The sequence below is a fragment of the Vulpes vulpes genome, chromosome 3 (assembly GCF_048418805.1).
Source record: "Vulpes vulpes isolate BD-2025 chromosome 3, VulVul3, whole genome shotgun sequence".
Taxonomy (NCBI): domain Eukaryota; kingdom Metazoa; phylum Chordata; class Mammalia; order Carnivora; family Canidae; genus Vulpes; species Vulpes vulpes.
This window is the reverse complement of record NC_132782.1, coordinates 16,822,714-16,842,119: the sequence shown is the minus strand read 5'-3', so window position 1 is coordinate 16,842,119 and position 19,406 is coordinate 16,822,714. Positions and strand designations below refer to the sequence as shown.

The 19,406-nt window shown below is 37.7% G+C and overlaps 1 protein-coding gene across 1 annotated transcript in view; it reads right to left on the bottom strand.

The window, feature by feature from the left end:
* Positions 1 to 3,138: 3,138 nt before the first annotated feature.
* Positions 3,139 to 19,406, bottom strand: part of CYBRD1 (cytochrome b reductase 1) — a 30,885-nt gene continuing 14,617 nt past the window's right edge. The window contains exons 2-4 of the mRNA XM_025994056.2: positions 16,148 to 16,356; positions 7,543 to 7,697; positions 3,139 to 7,025 (exon numbers count right to left, since the gene is read on the bottom strand). Coding sequence (XP_025849841.1) covers positions 6,734 to 7,025; positions 7,543 to 7,697; positions 16,148 to 16,356 — 656 coding nt within the window. The 3' untranslated portion in view covers positions 3,139 to 6,733. The remainder of the gene's footprint in view (positions 7,026 to 7,542; positions 7,698 to 16,147; positions 16,357 to 19,406) is intronic.

The following is a 19,406-nucleotide window of genomic DNA, read 5'->3' as shown; positions in this document are numbered from 1 at the left end:
CCTGTGTCTCTGCCTCTCTCTGTGTCTCTCATGAATAAATAAATAAAATCTTAGAAAAAAAATCTCAGCAAATTAAAATTTCACAACCTGCTGAAGGTCATATATGACATAGTCAATGATAGAATATTGAATGCTTTCCCTCCATGATAGTGAACTGTCTACCCATTCCAATTTCCTGATGTTTGCAACATTTTGTTTGTTTGTTTGTTTGCAACATTTTGAAACGTATTAACGTTTAAGATGGAGGGGAGCCTGGGTGGCTCAATGGTTGAGCATCTGCCTTCGGCTCAGGTTATAATCCCAGGGTCCTAGGATCAAGTTCCACATCAGGCTCCCTGCATAGAGCCTGCTTCTCCTCTCTCTGCCTGTGTCTCTGCTTCTCTGTGTGTGTGTGTATCTCTTGTGAAAAAATAAATAAAATATTAAAAAAAATATTTTTAAAATAAAAGTGGTGTATTATATCCACTGCTGCCTAACAAACCTCCCACAAACACAGTGGCTTACAATAAGGATAATTTATAATTTCTCATGATTCTGTGAGTTGACTGGAGCCCCACTGGGTAGTTCCACTGATCTCATTTGGAATCTCTCATGCATCTGAGCTCATCTGGGGCTGGAACATCCAAGATGACCTCTTATTCTCCAGGCTCTCTTTGGGTGGCCTTTTGGTGGCCTAGTCCAGACTTCCTCAACAGCATACTGGCTGGACTCCAAGAGCAGGAAGTAGAATGTGAGTTCTCCTAAAGTGTGGGCTCAGATTCTCAGAATGTCGCTTCTGCATTCCATTGGTAAAGGAAGCCAAAGGCTCAGCCCAGATTCAAGGGAAGAGGAAACAGACTTCAATCCTGGTATAAGGAGCCATGTGTACATACAGGAAAAGAGGAATTGATGACAGTCATCTTTGGAGATTATCTATTGTGATGGCATATCAGAGTTTCCACTTTGCCTTGTTAAAAACATTTAGCATTTATAAATGAATAGTTGTGGTTTATCTTACAATATCAGTCTTTGCTTTCTAGAATACAAAGTTTTGTTAGGTAGCAACTTATGAGTACACTGAAGTGTTGATTCAAGGGTATAGTGAAAACCATTCTGAATTTAAGAGTCAGAAGACCTGTGTGTATATTCTGACTGCTGCTCACCAGGGTTGACTTGAGCAAGCATTTAATCTTTTTTTCTCTATTTTTAAAAAGATTTTATTTATTTATTCACGAGAGACAGAGATAAAGAGGCAGAGACATAGGCAGAGAGAGAAGCAGGTTCCCTGCAGAAAGCCTGATGAGGGACTTGATCCCAGGACCCAGGAATCACATCCTGAGCCGAAGGCAGATACTCAACCACTGAGCCACCCAGGCATCCCAATCATTTAACTGTTCTGAACCTAAGTGTCCTTGTTTGTAAAGCAGGAGTCATGGTATTTAATGCACTGAATTCTATTTAGGGCCAAAAAAGAGACCGAGATCTCCCATAATTCCCAGGGGAGCAGTTCCAATGGAACCAAATCCACTGCAGCCCTGAAGAACCCTCAGCAGGATCATGGGTCTTCATTCTAGTACCTGCCACTAATTTGAGCTGGCCACCCTCCCCAGGACTACTCCACTGCCCACTTGTGTTTCCTATTATCACCTGCCAATTCTTCCTCTCTACCACATAGGTATTTTCTCTTTACCACATAGTTCTTGATTTCTTACCATTTCAGCCCGTCATGCACTATCATGGCCCTACCTAATGGTCTAGACCAGGGAATGGCAAGCTTTGGCCTCTGGGATTAATATGGCCTACCACTGTTTTTGTAAATAAAGCTTTATTGGAACATAGTCATACTCATTCATTTACTATTGTCTGTGGCCTCTTTTGGCTACAATGGCAGAGTTGAGGAGTTGCCACAGAAACCATGTGGTCCACAAAACCTATTTGGCTCTTTACAGGCAGTTTCCTAATCCCTGATCTAGATCTCCTCAGAGCTCCATTAACTTCTGTTCTCCCTGCCTTAATCTTGAGGTTTTCCCAATTCCACGTTCCTAGAAAGGAGAGAACCGAAATCTTCTGAAATTCTCATTCTTCAATCTGAAATAAAATGAAAGAGGACATTTTCATTTCATACCAGGCCACTTCACTAAGCATTGGTCAGCTATGGAGGGGCTACATACGGGTGATGTGTTATCTCCCACTCTCATCCAATTAGCTGTGGCCAAAGAAACACAGGTGATATGTAGTCAGTAAAAAGGAGCTGTGGTAGGGAAGGCTAGGCATGGCACACAATGTAATTGTCCATTACAACTGCAAATTAAATTAAATGAGCTAACAGATATAAAATTACATATTAATGTACTTGAGTCATATATTTATAAATTACCAAAAGTACTTGCCAATTAAGATCAAGTTGAAATAAAATCCAACACTCCTGAAATCAATAATATAAATTGATGACAAATAATGTTGTAACTAAAAATTCAATTCATAATATTATAGCTCTCTTGCATAACAGTGTATATAATATTATGGTGTTATTACAACTACACAATATAAAACACCATTAACATTTCTCAGGAGACAAAAAGGAGAAAAAGGAAAAAAAAACATTTCTCAGGAGACAAAAAGTAGGTGAAAAAAAGGCTAAATGAGTAGTTAAATTAAGATTGAACGAGTATTGGCACTACTTAGATATGACTTCTCCTTTTTTCTTATTTGGAAAAAAAAATCCAACAATTCACCCATAGTGAGTTATGTACTTTCTCAAGGATGAGTTACTGCAAACACAGAGTTTTGTAATAACTGGCTTTTTAAATATGCCCTCCTTCCACGCTGTTCCAACTTAAACTGAATCTGCTTTGGTTGCCTAAACCTATGGGTCCCTTCTGCACTAAAGGACGGTTCCAGTTCAGATCCGGCCCAGAGACTACCACGGCAGTTTTGAAACCATCCTCTCTCATCCTTCCAGCAATGGAAAAGGTATGGTAGTCAGAGTACACTTTATTAAAAAGAAAAGAAAAGAAAACAAAACAAAACCCTGACTGCACTTCAATAAAAGTTAAAAAATGTTCTTTCCACAAGGAAACAAGCAAAAAACCACGGGACAGAAACTTTCAGAACAATAACCACACCTTGCAGCCTGGACAAACGGTGAACACACACAAATAGCTTCCAAAATAACTTTTATTACTGTATAAAACCAGGTCAAGAAAAAATAGATGCATATTTTTTCTACAAAATTATTAAGTGTTTGGGCTACTTAATATTTTTCCCAAAGAAGGCAAGATCAAACATATAGCAATCTTTTCCACTTAAAAGTTTTCAGGTATCTTGTAAGGAATAAAGAATAATAGTTTTCATTTTTCCATACTTTCCTATGTGCAGCTCTGAGACATAGCAGTTACAGTTTCCTGTCAGAGTTATCGAAGAAAGGACATAACAAGATAAAAATTCTATCATACTGCAATAAAATTAGCATAACACTTTACTTCTTTCTTTGAGCTTTTAGATTAGGCAGTTGTGGTCAACCGCAGTTGTGGTCAACCGGGGATGTCACCGCAATTTTCAGCTCAGCAGGGAAAAGAGCCTAATTAAAAACAAGACATCCTCTTTATTTTGTCCTTTAGAAAACAGAAACCACTTGTCAGTATTACTTAAAAAGTCCAGTTACCTTCTTTGTCATTTGATTGTTAAGGTCTGAGATGCTGTTTCTAACCAGCACAGATTAAATGAAACCACACAAAGAAAGGAAAGGAAAGTGTTCCAGAGGGTGAATTCAAGCCTGCCACTGAGAAGCACAAGAAGCTGTACACTTTCGAGAACGTTAATTCAAAAAGCATATTCATTTAAGTTTCTCAAGAAGCCCTTCCAGAGAAAAGGCTTTAGTGTTGATTTAGAGGAGTGTTAAAATAAAGTCCCCCCCGCCCCGAAATTAGATTATGGGGTAAGCCAAGCCAGACTACCGCTGCTGATGATACAAGCTATAATTATTTGGGAAGATTTCAATCACTGTTTTGGAAATGATACCTAAAGCTTTCTTCTCCCTTTTTCTTTTTGTGGACTTTTTAATGAGATATTTTGGGGAGAGATGCCTTTAGGTAGGAAATACCAGCTTTTGAAAGATAAAGGTACAATTACCATTAGAATAAAAAGCCCATTAAAAGAAGAGTCTCAGAAAGGTTTTCTAGATATATTTTACTATGCATTGTTTTCATAAAGGTTGAGAAAGAAGCTCTTATAATATCCACCAGATTGCTCTCACATTAGCCCACAAGAAAGGGAAAATAAAGGGCTGAGATGATGAGTGCTCAAATACTTTGCAATGGAGTAGAATATTCTCATGCCAAATCCATAATTAACTTTTCACTAGTAACTTCTTCCTTGGCCTTTGTAAAATGGAATGGCAGCTTTGATCATTGGTGCTGTCGCAGACTCGTTTCCCCCTAAAAAACTGGAATTTTGGGCACCTTTAAAGAAACATCCATTTATCAAAAATATGTTTGTGTGTGACAATGCAATTACTCCTTCTACCTGACACCAAAATTGTAGCATGCTCTACCTATACTGAATTTAATTGTGCCTACTATGTGCCAGGCATTGAGCCAGGCACTAGGCATACTTATGACACCTTTATCAATTTTGGAAATAGAATTAAGAAGAGTGTCTTGGTGAGGGAATCTTTAATGGTTAGCTGTGAAGCTTAATGGATATGATGGAGTGAAACTCATATTCAGTCTCAGCTAATTACCACTTAACTTAAAAAGAACTCCACTAAACACCAAAAAGGTTAAGAGTGTTTGGTGTAAACTGTAAAGTTTTTACCCACATTAAAAGGGTCCAGTTTAAAATTGCATAGAAACCAGAAAACAAAAAAAAACAAAAACCAACAACAACCAAAAACAAACAAACCAAACCAAAAAAAAAGCATCATTTCAGCATAGGCACTATTCTAGATATTTTTTAAAGATTTCTTTATTTTAGAGAGAGAGCACATGTGCATGCATATGAGTGGGGGGAGGGGCAGAGGGAGAAAGAATCTTCAAGCAGACTCCCTGTTGAGCACGGAGCCTGAGGCAGGGCTCAATCCCATGACCCAGGAGATCATGACCTAAACCGAAACCAAGGGTCAGACACTCAACAGATTGAGCCACCCAGGCACCTCACTACTCTAAGTTTTCATTTAAGTCAGCCCAGAATCTAGACAGAGGTCTCCATGCACAAAAGATGTCACCTCTGAGTCTCAATTCCCTATTAAGAACCCAAAGCTCCAGATATCCCCTAAAATTCCACCAAAATCAGGAAGGACCTTAGCTGTTGCCACTGGGAAGAGCAGACCATGACGTGAGTCTCTTCTATCTCCAAACCTAAAGCTATTCAGCAGCTAAGATGCTGAAGAACAAATATCGTAATTAATTAATCTTGAAGTTACAGATGTTCTTGCCCAAAGTTTTCTTCGTTACCAAGACATAGTTTTAAGATCAAAGGGGCATCAAGTTGGGCCATGGCATGTTGGCTGCGGCAGGGTGCCATCTCTATTTACAGGTGTGGGGGGGCCCCTTTCCTTGGTTATTTGCCTTTCCTTGGTTAATCTGCCTTGGAAAAAGCCAGAGGGTAAACTTTAACAACTCCACTGCACTCCAGCAATTGGGATTTATCGAGCAGTGAGTCCGAGTACGTACAAACTAGTATATAATAGAAAAATGTACCAGAGTGAAGTGGTTAGGGACGTGAACTGAGAAGTCAGGCAGCCAAGAGACAAATCTCAGTTCTACCACTGATGAGCTATATGCCCTTGGGGGAAGTTACTGACCTTTCTCAGCTTCAGATCTCCCAGCTGTAAAATGGAGATAATAATAGTACCTAACCTGTAAAGTTTGAGGATTGAATGAGTTAATATTTAAAAAGTGCTTAGAACAGTGTCTGGCATGTAGTAAGTGCCAAGTAAGTACTTTCTAAAATAAAAACAGAAACTTGGGGAAAAGTGCTCTTTGAGGGTGTGAAGCAGTTTATGCTACGTAAGTTTTCAGGCATATTCCATTCTAATTAGGTTTAGAATCTGAGTTATAAAGTGCACCAAACCCCACAGAAGCTTTGGGACAAAGCTGAGTTTCAGAAAAACTTCCAGGTGTGACAAGAAAAGATCTCTTTAGCTATCTCTGGCTCAGTCACAGCTCCCAAATGCTCTAATAGAAATCCTGGTCTCCAAGGCGAATCTGAGACCAAACTAGTTGGGGACAGAGCAGGAGACAGGTGCTGAGAGAAGGGAACCAGTTACTTTCCTAAATTTTTTTCTGTACTCCACTCATGTTATCTGTGTAGCATAAACCCTGCCCCAGATCTGATTCTAAAACATTAGGACTGGATTCTCAGAATTAACAAGAAATGACTGCATGACAAGAGACCAGAGATGCTGACAACTAATGAAATTTACCAACCGAGAGACACATTTTTGTTTCTGCTTTTGGTTCGTTTGTTTGTTTTTTGAGAGACACATTTTGATCACCTGTTCTATGTAAGATCCTCAAGAAAGGTAACATAACCACAATTTATATCTTCTATTATGTACACTGATCATCTCTTTTCCAATTTAGGTAAGTTCATAGGCCTTAATCAATACCAACTCTTCAAAGGAATCCTACTTTATGAGCAAAATAAATATTGATTCTGCGGAGCTCAATCATCTTGGGGGCTAAACAGGAGAAGCTAAACTGTAGAGCTAGTTTTCAAAAGTGAAGTTACATGGCCGAATCTCTGTAACATTTTACATGGTAGATCTCTGTCCAGCCTCATCAACAGAGAAGTTTCTTTTCTTTGCTGCTACTTCATTGTTTAATTTTGAATCTGATTGGTCGACATGGCTGAAGTTTATTGCTGAGCCTTCTGCTCCCTCCCGAGTGCCTCCATTTGGCTGAAAAAGGATAGGATTTGGTTCTTTAGGACGTTGCCATTGTGGTCTGGTGACTATCCAAAATATGAGCGCCCCAAATACCACAGTCAGGAGGCCGAGGGTATTTGCGAAAACACCTTCTGGTGGGAATGTACTGTATCCAGAACTACAAAAAAGAGAAAGGGTGTTCAATTACAAATAGGGTGATACAACATGTCAAACAGTCTTGAATTTATCTGCTGAGAAAAAGCACACTGACACACCTTCTATGTAAATTCCCTTGAAGTTTGATATTAAGGAGAAACTAAGATATGCTAAAATAACTCAATTGAAATAGTGTAAAATTGTTAAAAATTAAAAGTCTGAAAATAATATAGCACTTAAAAATTGGGAAAAGGATGATACAAAAATGTAGGTGCATCATAATTACAATTAATATAAAAAACATGCACATCAGAAAGAGTAAAAGGGCATGTGTAACTTCAAAACTAGTTGTTTTATAGGAGTGGTATAATTTTTTTGGATTTTTTTTCCTTCTTCCAAGCATTATTAATGCTATATTACATGTTTAATGAATACATTTTTAATATTAAAAATTTTGTTATGTTTAAATCACATCTTTCCAATGAATAAGTATTTAACATTTTAGAGCTCAAATATAACATTAAGAAAATGCAACTTACACGCCAAAGATCAGTTTCTCAGTCACTCCCATAAGTACCGTTGCAATCACTGTTCCAAAGATGAGAAGCCCAGAATAAACATGCATGGGCATGACAAGTGCTCGGAGTGAAAGTGGAGCCCAAGGAAGCAGAAAGACGAGAACACCTAGAAGAAGCTGAACATCAACAAGAACAAAGGTTATCATTTAAGCTTTAACTACTTTTAAAATTATTATTATAAAAACAATTATGTGCAAAAGGAAAAGCCTTCCTATAGAACCAAGGGCATAAGATGAAAAGTTCATTTCTCTGCTCCAGTTCAACTACTCAAAGGCAACACCTATTACCACTTTCTCAAATATCCTTTTAGAAAACCCTATGCCTATACAAGCATGTGTGTGTCTGTGTGTGTACAAAAAGAGACTTTTTAAAGTGTAAATGGCATCTTAACATACATACTTGTTCTGCACCTTTCTTTTTTCCCTTAATAGTATGTCTTAGAGATCTTTTCACATTAACATATGTGCATCTGGTTTATTCTTTTTAATGGCCAAATTCTGGGAATTTACTCAGTTCTCTATGGATATTCCTGGTTCTAGTTTTTTTTTTTTTTTTAAGATTTTATTTACTTATTCATGAGAGACACACAGAGAGAAGCAGAGACATAGGCAGAAGGAGAAGCAGGCTCCCCGTAGGAATCCTGATGCTAGATTTGATCCCAGGACCCAGGGATCACAACTTGAGCCCAAGGCAGACAACCACTAAGCCACTCAGGGGCCCTTCCTGTTTCTGGGGTTTTTTTTTTTTATCATTAACAAAGCTACAGTGAACATTCTGGTACCTTCTTGTTTGTTTTTATCTATTTCCAAGTAGAAAAGGAAGTAAAGATTTTCAAGTCACTAAAACCAAATACGATAGGATACATTTAGTCAGTTCAACCTAAAATGGTATGTGTCAAGAGGCTGACAATCTTGTTTAATGAGGAAATAATGAATTCTGCAGAGAGGTTATCTCCAATTCCTTGACAATTAAATCCCTCATGGGATGCTTCTCTGTAGAGGACAGCAAGGTTTCTATGTAAGTGATGTGTGGTGACACTTTCAATTTGTTTTGTTGTCCCACAGCCCATTAACTGTTCTCTTCTCCCCCAGAGAGTGAAGATAATTTAGTGACCACTACGCTACTGAATCTAAAGAGTCATTTTTTCAGGTACTTACCTTGGACCTACCACCCAAACAAAACAAGTATGAGAAGTAGGGAGAACAGGGAGAAACACAACATCACGGCTCATCTTTCCTGACTGAGATCAAAGGACTTCTGGGGGACACCAGAAGAACGAAGGCAGAAAGGGTGTGAAACCCTAAAACACATTTAGAATAAATTTCTGGGACATGGTAAAGAATGGAAGTTAAAAAATGCATTCGATAGGCTGGTGTGCATATTTTATTGTCTACTCATTGTCACAAATGCCTGAGTGTATAAGAAATGGTACAGAGGGTCCCCCTTGGTGGTTCAGAATGTCATTAATTGTCCTTCAGTGACATTTAGTGATTTCATTAGTATCAAAGGGCAAGCATCCCGATGTTCAGGTTGTGCTTTCTCCATGAAAAGGGGGCTCAGGTAAGTGGCCACCAAAGATTCAGCATATATACACTCTGTGAGTAAAGTCATCACACTTTTTATGTGACTTGCTCATGGAAATACATATTTTCCATATTTCTGTTCTCTTGACTCTTCATTCCTAAGATTCTGTTTTCTCTTATTTCTTCAGGATTCAAGGAAATCCTGTGTGCCTCTTGTAATCCTGTAGGGTTCAATGACCTAAACATGTAGGTTGCCAGAAATTGGCTTACTGAACCCCATGCAATTTAACTCCCCTTATAATGCTATTTTCACTATTAAAAAAATATTTTTTTTTGGCAAAAGAAAATTAGTTTTAAAAGGAAAGGAAAAAATTACAGAATGCTTAACTTTGATTAAAAGTGTTCCAAATGATGCAAATTTATAACAACTTACAAAGATTTATAATTCATAATAATCAAAAAAAAATTCATAATAATCATTCTTAATTTCCTTTTTACCATCTTACAAGCAGTATGGTAGCTCAAAACCTAGTGGACTGAAACAGAACAGCTTTGTCCTTTTAAGTCAGTGGTTCTTGAAGTGTTGTTCATAGAAGACCTGCATCAGAAACACTTGCACCTTTCTTTATTTTATTTTTTTATTTTTTATTTTTTTTGCACCTTTCTTTAAAGAGATCCCTTGGGACATATCCAAATCTGCTAAATCAGAACTTCTGCAAGTTGGGCCCAGGAATCTGCTTTTTAACGGAATGCCCAGGCAATTCTTAATACATGTTAAAGTTTGAAGGCCACTGCTTTTGATTCACCTGAATTGTTTCAGAGATATGGGTTAACCGCAGTCTGGAAAACCCCCTAAAAGTGAAGGCAGTGGAATCTTCCATTACTTTCACTCTCAAACATGTATTAAGAGCCAACTATTGGCAAACAAAGTGCTCCAGTGTTTAGGAACCATCACCTACAGAAAGCTGTTCTTCACCACAATGGAGTTCTTAAGAGAGCTAAAGAAGAATAAAATTTCATTTAAAAATTATTATTTTGATATCAAAGTGAATATGTAGTATGACCCCAATTACATTAAAAAAATTTTTTAAATGTATATTCATAGGCATAATATATGCGTGAAGGAAATAAAACAAAATATAATGATATGTCTGGATTATGGCATTATCAATGATATTTGTTTTTTTCTTTATTTTTTCTGTATTTTATAAATTTGAAAATTAATGTGTATTTATATTACTTTTATAATTGGAAATAGACAATAAAAGTTTACTTTTAAAGTTCCTATAGTAAATACCTGGGCTTTCTCAGTTAATTACTAATTATTATCTACTCATTTACAAATGTATTTTACTACTCCAGTTTTATCTCACTTTATGAAACAAATGAGTTTAAAAAAAATATATGTGTGAACTTTGAGACCTAAAAAAGCTTTTATTTGCAAACAACATTAATGAAACTAGGAAATATCTGCCTAGCTAGCTTTTGTATTAGGTATGATTTGCTTTTTCTTTTTTTAACCGTAAAGTTGGATTTAATGAGCAATCAAATGATTTACAGATTATTATATGGAAGTCCTCTCGTTTTTCTGCTATTTTATATACTCACTCATTCCTGCACTTAAAGCACATATTGCTGGGCCCCATCCCTAGAGTTTCTGATTCAGTAGGTCTGGAATGGAACTTAAGAATCTGTATTTCTAATTTCTCTGGCGATGCTAACGAAGCTGTTCTAGGGACCATACTTTGAGAAGCCCTGTCTTAGGCCATTTTCCAGATGTTATAAGCATGTTTATTCCTGGGATTAAAATATCTAATCAGCAGCAACTAGAATATGTCCACAGTTGTTTATTAAGAGAGACAATACACAATTGAACACTACATTCCCCTGTCAATATCCTACATCTCCTTGCCGTACTGTCTTGCATCCCATCTCCCTGGCAACATCCCAGCACTGGCTCAGCCGTCTTCAGGACTATCTCTGGTCTACTAGGTACTACTAGACTTAAATAACATCACTATAAATTCATGGTTATGATGTTTACAGTTAGGAGCACTTCAACACTGCTCAACAATCTTTTTATTGTCCCACTTCTCAACTGGTCCTCTATGTTCCCTCTTCCTTAAACTACTCGCTGTCTTCTATGCCTTCTACTATCAGATGATTTTATTACCACCTCATGGGAAAAACAGTCTCACTTCTCTGCTACCGAACAAAACAAACCAAAAAAAGCATCCCAAGCCAACAATTCCCTCCTTCCTTCAATTACAATAGAGTTGGTGTTCGATTTTCCAGCTGGGCTTTGCAACCTGCAGAGACATAGCTATAGATTCACCCCAACATTCACAATCTCCCTTTCTCTCCCATGCTTGTCTTGTGGAACAATGCATCCCCTAGAGCCTACCAAAGAATCTAAAATACAATACGTATTTAACTGTTGAATACATTGATGGACTAATGAACAAAATTTCATTGCCATAAAATGTATGTTCTCAATCATGAAGGTGTCTAGGATCTATAATAGAAATAAAACTTTAAATGCCATCTTCAGGTCACAAAGGAGCCTCCCACAAGACTTATACTTCTAATAACAATAGCTGATTCGTGTCACTCCAGTATGCTAAGCTGAGGCAAGCATTTCCGTGCATTATTTGGCTTTGATTATGATGTTGTAAAGGATGTATCAAAAGCCTTAATTTGGAGGTGAGCAAACTAAGTTCAGAAAAGTTCAATAATCTGTCTTATGGTCACCAGCTACAATTGGAGGGACCTGATTCAAACTGAGGTCTCCCTGAGTGCAAATCCTGTGTTTTTAAACACTACTTGCTCTCTGGATCTGAGCAAGAAAGAAGTGAGAGGTTGGATTTCCTCCTGCTAACAAAAGTCATTAAGTTGTGAAATGACCTTTCTGAGAAGCCTAGTTAGCACACAAATAAAACAACTAAAGATAAGAACTTGAGTATCTCAGAGAGCAAAAGAGAGTCTTGAGACATTTAAAAATGTTTTTAATTCACTCAAGTTTAATATTAGAAAAATCTACTGACATAATTGACTATATTAACAGATTAAAGCAGACAAGCTTTTCTCTTAGGCAAACTGATCTCAAACAGCATGCTTCTGAATCACCTGACGGGCTTGTGAGCACATCCTGCCAGGCCCCTCACCCAGAGTTTCTGATTGTGCAGTTCTGAAGTAGAACCTGAGAATCTGGTTTGTTTTGACCTCAGTAGTGGGGAAGATCTCACAAACAAGTTACCAAAACAAAATAAAAAATAATAGCCTTAAAGGAAAAGATTCATTTGTTTCATTAAAATTGAGAATTCCATTTGTCAGTAAATACTAACAAAAGAGAAAATATAAGCTTCAAACCAGAAGATATATATAAGCAATATATATAAATGAAAAGGAATCTGACACAGAACTATAAATCTTCAAGGAAAAGGAAAAAAACCTCATTTTTCAAATGGACAAAAGATACAGAGATTTCTTAGAAGAGAAACAGGAATAACCAGTGAAATAAACATTAAAGCCACAAAAGGACATCATTTTTAAACCCACTAGTTTGGCAATAATTAAAAAGTTTGCAGAGAATGCATGTTATTTGCAAGTTAGCAAAGATATGACTTATGGGAACTCTTATATGCTGCTGGCAGGTACACACTGGGATCAACCAAATTGGAAAACGGTTTGGCATTTCTTGTTTAGGCTGAGTATATATTCCACTCAAGAATATACACCCAGAGTAACCTTTGCATTGAGGTCCAGGAAATGTGTTCATGAATGTTCAATAAAGCATTGTTCGTAACAGAAAACAACTGAAAATAGTCCAAATGTCTAAATAGCAGGAGAATGGATAAGTAAATTCATAACATACTTGTATAGTGGGGTACAAAAGTAAAAATGAGTACAGCTAGAGGAATCTATATAGTTGAATCGGTAGAATGAAAAACAGTTGCAACAGAATATGAATATCAAGAGAATATTTTTTTAAATAGTAAAAAAGCAAAATTAAACATTTTGTTTGGGGATTCATGGCATGCAGTAAGATTATAAAGAAAAACAGGGAATGATGGAAAAACTTCCAGAGCATGGCTACCCCTAGAGGTTGAGGTGAGTAGAGAGTATGGGATTGAGGTAGGAGGGGGTAGAGGTTCTGTTTTCTAAATTAGGTTAGATGGTAGAATCATAACAGTTAATTTTATCATGATTTGTAACTTCTAAATACATACAATAAGGCTTTTAAAATGGAGAACCCCAAAGAGCTTTTATTTATATGGGTTAAGTCTTTTGGTATTTATCATATTAGAAATTAAAGCTGAAACCTCTAAAAATACTGATTCATTTAACAATGATAATAAATTCACTACATATTTACATAAATAACATGTCTTACAGAAAAATAACTCTATGGTGTGAAACAAAAAAACAGCAAGCCAGGTGGCATGTTTGTAAATCATTTTAATAGTGGATCATTGGATTCCTCTATTTGTCTCTGCATTCAGTCTTTTTTTTTTCCGCTTTTAACTTTTTGAATTTTAATTTTTTAAGTATTTTACTTAAATTCTTTTTGCCAACATATAGTACAACAACCAGTGCTCAACCCATCAAGTGCCCTCCTTATGCCCGTCACCCAGTCCACATTCAGTTCTATAGGATATCACACATAATGCAGCCTCTGGAAAAGTCCCCTGAACCCTTGTAAGAAACTGAGACAAAGATAAATACTATCTTAGTATCATGGAAACTGCTCTGAACAGAAAGACCACCTGAAAATCTTGGTTTCCCCACACCTCACCCAGAGTTCCATGGATCAGACTTTGAGAACTATTCTAAGAGGATGCTTTGGAAGCAGAGAGAAGGAACATCTCAGAAAGATGAAAAAAAAGAAAAGAAAAGATATGTCAGCAAAATTTGGGGGGAGATTGTCATTAAGAAATTTCAGATTAATTTCTTCTTCAAAAGAGATATATAGGATCTTTGCTTTGTAGGGGAATCATTCCTATGATTCTATTTTTGGGGCTGGAGAATTGGGCAGGGGGCAGGCAGCAGATCAGATGATCCAAGCTGGTCCAACCCAAGTGCCTTGGTCAAGAGAACACCTAAGGTACAAGCAGACCCAAATACATTTTTGCTGAGTTTAATCTATGGACTCAGGAAAGATGGGCCCTCTCCTTCCTGGGTAGGCTCAAGGATCTCAGGAACCACTTATCTCCTTCCTGGCAACGGGCTGAGAGAAGCAGAGGTCAGATATCCAGAGAACACAACCCGAGAGAGTACAGTTTGGACCTCTGGTAGTTTGTTATTTTTTAAAATGCCCCAGAGGCTACATCTCACAAGTAGAAAAGAATTCGACACTTGAAATGCTTTATAATCCATAGGTAAACATGAGGAAGAAGGAAGACCTTTCAGCCTTTTCTGGTTGTAGCCTTTGTTCCTTGCCTCCCTCCTTCCTTTATTTACCGAAACCACCCGGACACTGGCTTCACTTGGCAGCTAATTCCAGACATGGAAGCTAAGCCAACCCCCTACGATGCTAAGGTAAGAGGATCTGAACTTGCCAATCTCTCCCGCCCGCACTCTTCATACTCTGTGGTAGGATTGGTTCTGAGTTGTTCTTGGGTGGAGGCAAACTCCAAACAGACTCGGTGCATGGTCCGCACACAGTTAAACTCTGGGACTGAAGTGCAGGCTGTCATGGCCTTGGAAGCGAGCAGCAAGAGAGCAGCTGCTGCTGCTCCAGGGAAGTGGGACTTCCTGTTCTCTACCCACAAGTGGCAGCTCCAAGAACCTCCACCTGAATTCGTCTTGATTCAAAAAGACACTGCTTCCTCTCTTACTTTTAACTTAAGAAACCTGACAGATTTTTTTTTTTTAGTTTCTTCCAAATGGATAACCAATTATGACAGTAATATTTACTAAATAAGCATTCTTTCCCTACTAAATTGAAATACCATAGTGTCATAGGAAAAGTTCTCATACGTACTTGGACAGTTTCTGTCCTTTCTGTTCTTTCCATGACTATATTTTTTCACTTTCATGTTAATAACTTGTTTTGAATAAGGCAGATCTCCCTTTGCTTCTTTTTCAAAATTTTTTTGATTATCCTTGGATATTTGCTTTGCAAGTTTAAGACTCCCATTGGGCTTAAACTCAGAATTATATTAAACATAAATATGGTTGAAGAGTGAAAGATACTCTTATATTAATTTTTCTCTATTATTAACATGGTATCTATACCATGTTTTCTCAAAAAGATTTCATAGTATTTTACATATTCTATATATTTTATATCCTCATTGTTCAGTTTATTCCTAGGTATAATTTATATATCCATATTATAAATGAATTCTACTTATTTAAGTAGTTGTTTCTAGTTTAAGCAAAAGTTATTGAATTATGAGTGGCTATCATAGCCAGCCACTTTTCCAAATGCTCTTATTACCCAAGTCATCTCTTGGGTTACCAGGCATACATTACACGATCTGCAAACTGAAAAAAGGTCACAAATTCTCTATTACTTTTACAGTTTTTTAAAAATTATTTTGTAGCTAAAATCTCTAAAAGAAGGTTGAATGACAAAGGTGGCAAGCACTAATGTCTTTTTAACTTAATAAAAATGTCTTCAGTGGGCAGCCCGGGTGGCTCAGCAGTTTAGCACCGCCTTCAGCCCAGGATGTGATCCTGGAGACCCAGGATCGAGTCCCACATTGGGCTCCCTGCATGGAGCCTGCTTCTCCCTCTGCCTGTGTCTCTGCCTCTCTCTCTCTCTCTCTCTCTCTCTCTCTCTCTCTCTCTGTCTCTCATGAATAAATAAATAAAATCTCTAAATAAATAAATAAATACAATCTCACACTAGAGCTTAAAGCCAGAATTCTGTGGTTCTGGTGGCCCCTCAAGCAAGAATACTCACAATGGAAACAAAATGGCCTAGTTGGGGGAACGAGAAGATGATTTCCAAGAAATATGAATATACAGAAAACATCTAAGGTATCAGAGCTGGTTGACTTTTTATATTATGTTTATAAAGACCCTGAGACACTGACCTGTAAGATGTAGAGTATGACAACCGTCAGTCCGACCCAGCTGTGTAGACTGTACATGTTGGGGATATTCCCGGCATTGTGGTAATCAAAAACAGACACCAGAGAGATAATTACGAGAATGGCAGCAACGGTGTGTAACCCCGCATGGATGGATTTCATCAGGAGCTTGCTGCATTTCCAGGTCCATGGCAGTCTGTACACGATGATGGCTAGAAAGGGAGGAAAGGGGACAGAATGTGGTGTTGTTATTTTTAATCAACACCAGCAGAACACTTCAATGCACTGAACACCCCCCCTTCCATGAAACCCTTTTTACTTGGCTTCTGCTTCTCCCCTTTTCCCTGCCTCTCATGAGTTCCTTCTTGGGCTCTTTGGCCCTTATCTTCTTTACTCCCAATTTATGAACAAACCCTGGTGGCTCTCAGGCTCAGATCTAAGACTTTTTCTCTGTGGGTGACCTCCCTCACTCTTTTACTGAGATGTTACCCACATGGCAGGGACTCCAAAATTCATATCTCCAGCCCAGAACTTTTTTCTGAACTCCAGACCCACATAACTCAACAGCTTCAGGATGTCTCTATATAGATGCCTCCATATATCCCAGACTCAACAAATCCAAAACTAAATTGTTAATCTTATGATCTGTTTTTTTCATAGAAGTGTGTCTTAGTTTGACAAGAAAAGACTAAGGAATAGAAAAATACACACAAAGATTTAAATAGACAAAAGAGTCTACCCAAGTATTTTACAAGAAAATTATATCCAAAAATAGAGACAAACATAAGCAAAATATCAACCTCATTAGTCAACAGAGAAATGCAAATTAAAATCAAATGAGTATATGTCTATCATATATCTGAATGGCTAAACATGAAAAATGCCAAGTATTGGAGAGGATGTGAAGCAGGCAGAGAGGTCTCATGTTCTGCTGACAGGAGTTTAAATGACAACAAACACTCTGGAAAACCAGCAGTAATTATTCAAGCTAAACTTATATGATCCAGCAATTCTACTCCTGGGTACATACTCCAGAGGAATATGTACACGTTTACCAAAAGACATGCGCTAGAATATTATTAGCAGCACCATTTGTCGTGGCCAAAAACTCGGCACTCCCCAAATTACCATCATTAATAGAATGAATAAATAAATTGTCATATATTCACACCATGGAATAATACACAACAAAGAGAATGAATGACCTATAACTACAACTTCATTCAACAATATGGATTAACCCATAATGCCGATGCCAAGAAATGAGACATAAACAAGTATATACTGTATGGATTCAATTTATGTGAAAGCTAAAAATAGGCAAAATTCATCTCTGCAATAAGAAAAGTCAAGATAGTAGTTGCCCTTGTGAGGAGGGGTATAGTAACTGGAAAGGAACATACAAGGTTTTTCTATCTTCTTGCTAATATTCTGTTTCTCAATCTGGGTGCTGGTTACATAGGTATTTACTGAGGGAAGATTCATCAAGCTATATATTATATATATACATTTTTGCATGTAGATTAGACTTCAACAAAAACATTTTTGAAAGCCTGTTTTTTTTTTTAAGTGTCCTGGTTTAAGCAATCATATAATCACCTTAGCCAGCATGCAATTAATTTTTGTTCTGAAGACAATATCCTGTCTTTGCCCATCCTTATTCCCAACCCTCCAGTACAGGCAAAATTTAGAGATCTGAAAATGTATGGCAGGTTGAAAAAGTTTGAAGAATATTTCCTTGGAAGATGGATTCTATTGTATCAGCAGTGTATCCTGTATATTGCTTAGTCCCAGCAAGGCGGGGCGGGGAGAGCACATTCCCACTAAAGACATTTATAATTTGAATATGTAGAACTTCACAGGATCACAAAAACATATGAGACTATCTAATCCATCTCAGGCAGAAACACATATACACCTACAAAGATGTGAATTCGGCCTCTTTAAAGCTTTCAGCACAGGATGTCACTCTTCCTGTTCTTTGGTTCCATTCCACAACACTTGACAGTCCTCACCATTAAGATAGTATTCTTTTCATCTAATCCAAAATCTGAAGGATTGCTACTTACTAATTTTAGAGCATATATGGATATCTCATAAATGTTGATTGGCTACGTTTCCTTGAGGACATGGAGACTTTTAGGATAATCATTTCTATATTCAGTCAATCTTTTCAAGCTATTTAGTACAACCAGGTAGACAAGTTGACCCTTAAACAAAGTTATACCACTCAACCCTTGAGCAAAGTTAGGAGTATCAGTGACCCCCACACAATTGAAAATTGCATATAACTTTTGACTCCCCCAAAACTTAACTACTAATAGCCTACTGTTGACTGGAAACTTTACCTATAACATAAAGTTGATTAACACATATTTTGCGTATTATATTATATATTGTATGCTTAGAATGAAATAGCTAGAGAAAAGAAAATAGTTTTTTTTTTTAAGATTTTATTTCTTTATTCATGAGAGTCACACAGAGAGAGAGGTAGAGACACAAGCAGAGGGAGAAGCAGGCTCCCTGTGGGGAGCCCGATGTGGGACTCAATCCCAGGACTCTGGGACCACAACCCGAGCCAAAGGCAGATGCTCAATCACTGAGCCACCCAGGCGTCCTGAGAAAAGAAAATGTTAAGAAAGTCATAAGGAAAATACATTTACAGTGCTGTAGAGAATGTTTATCGAAAAAAATCCACCTGTAGGGCCATTTGGGTGGCTCAGTCACTTAAGTGTCTGCCTTTGGCTCAGGTCAGGATCACAGGGTCTTTGGATCAAGCCCCACATTGGACTCCCTGCTCAGCAAGAAGCCTGCTTCTCCCTCTTCCTGCCACTCCCTCCCCCCCACCACCACCCACCCCAGCTTGTGCTCTGTCAAATAAATAAATAAAATCTTTCTAAAAAAATTCACCTGTAGGGGATCCCTGGGTGGCTCAGTGGTTAGCCCCTGCCTTTGGCCCAAGTGATCCTGGAGAACCAGGATCAATTCCCACTTCGGGTTCCGTATGTGGAACCTGCTTCTCCCTCTGCCTGTGTCTCTGCCTCACTCTTGTGTGTGTGTGTGTGTGTGTGTGTCTCATGAATAAATAAATAAAATCTTTAAAAAAATCCACCTGTAAGTGCACTCACGTGCCCCTATACTTCTAAAAGCTAGTTCAAAGTCCCTTCTCATTCCTACTTCATCCTCTCTGAGGGCAGGAATATGTTTTGCTGTTTCTCCTTGAACCTTGAGCATAGAACAGTCTTGGGTTCAAAGGATGTAG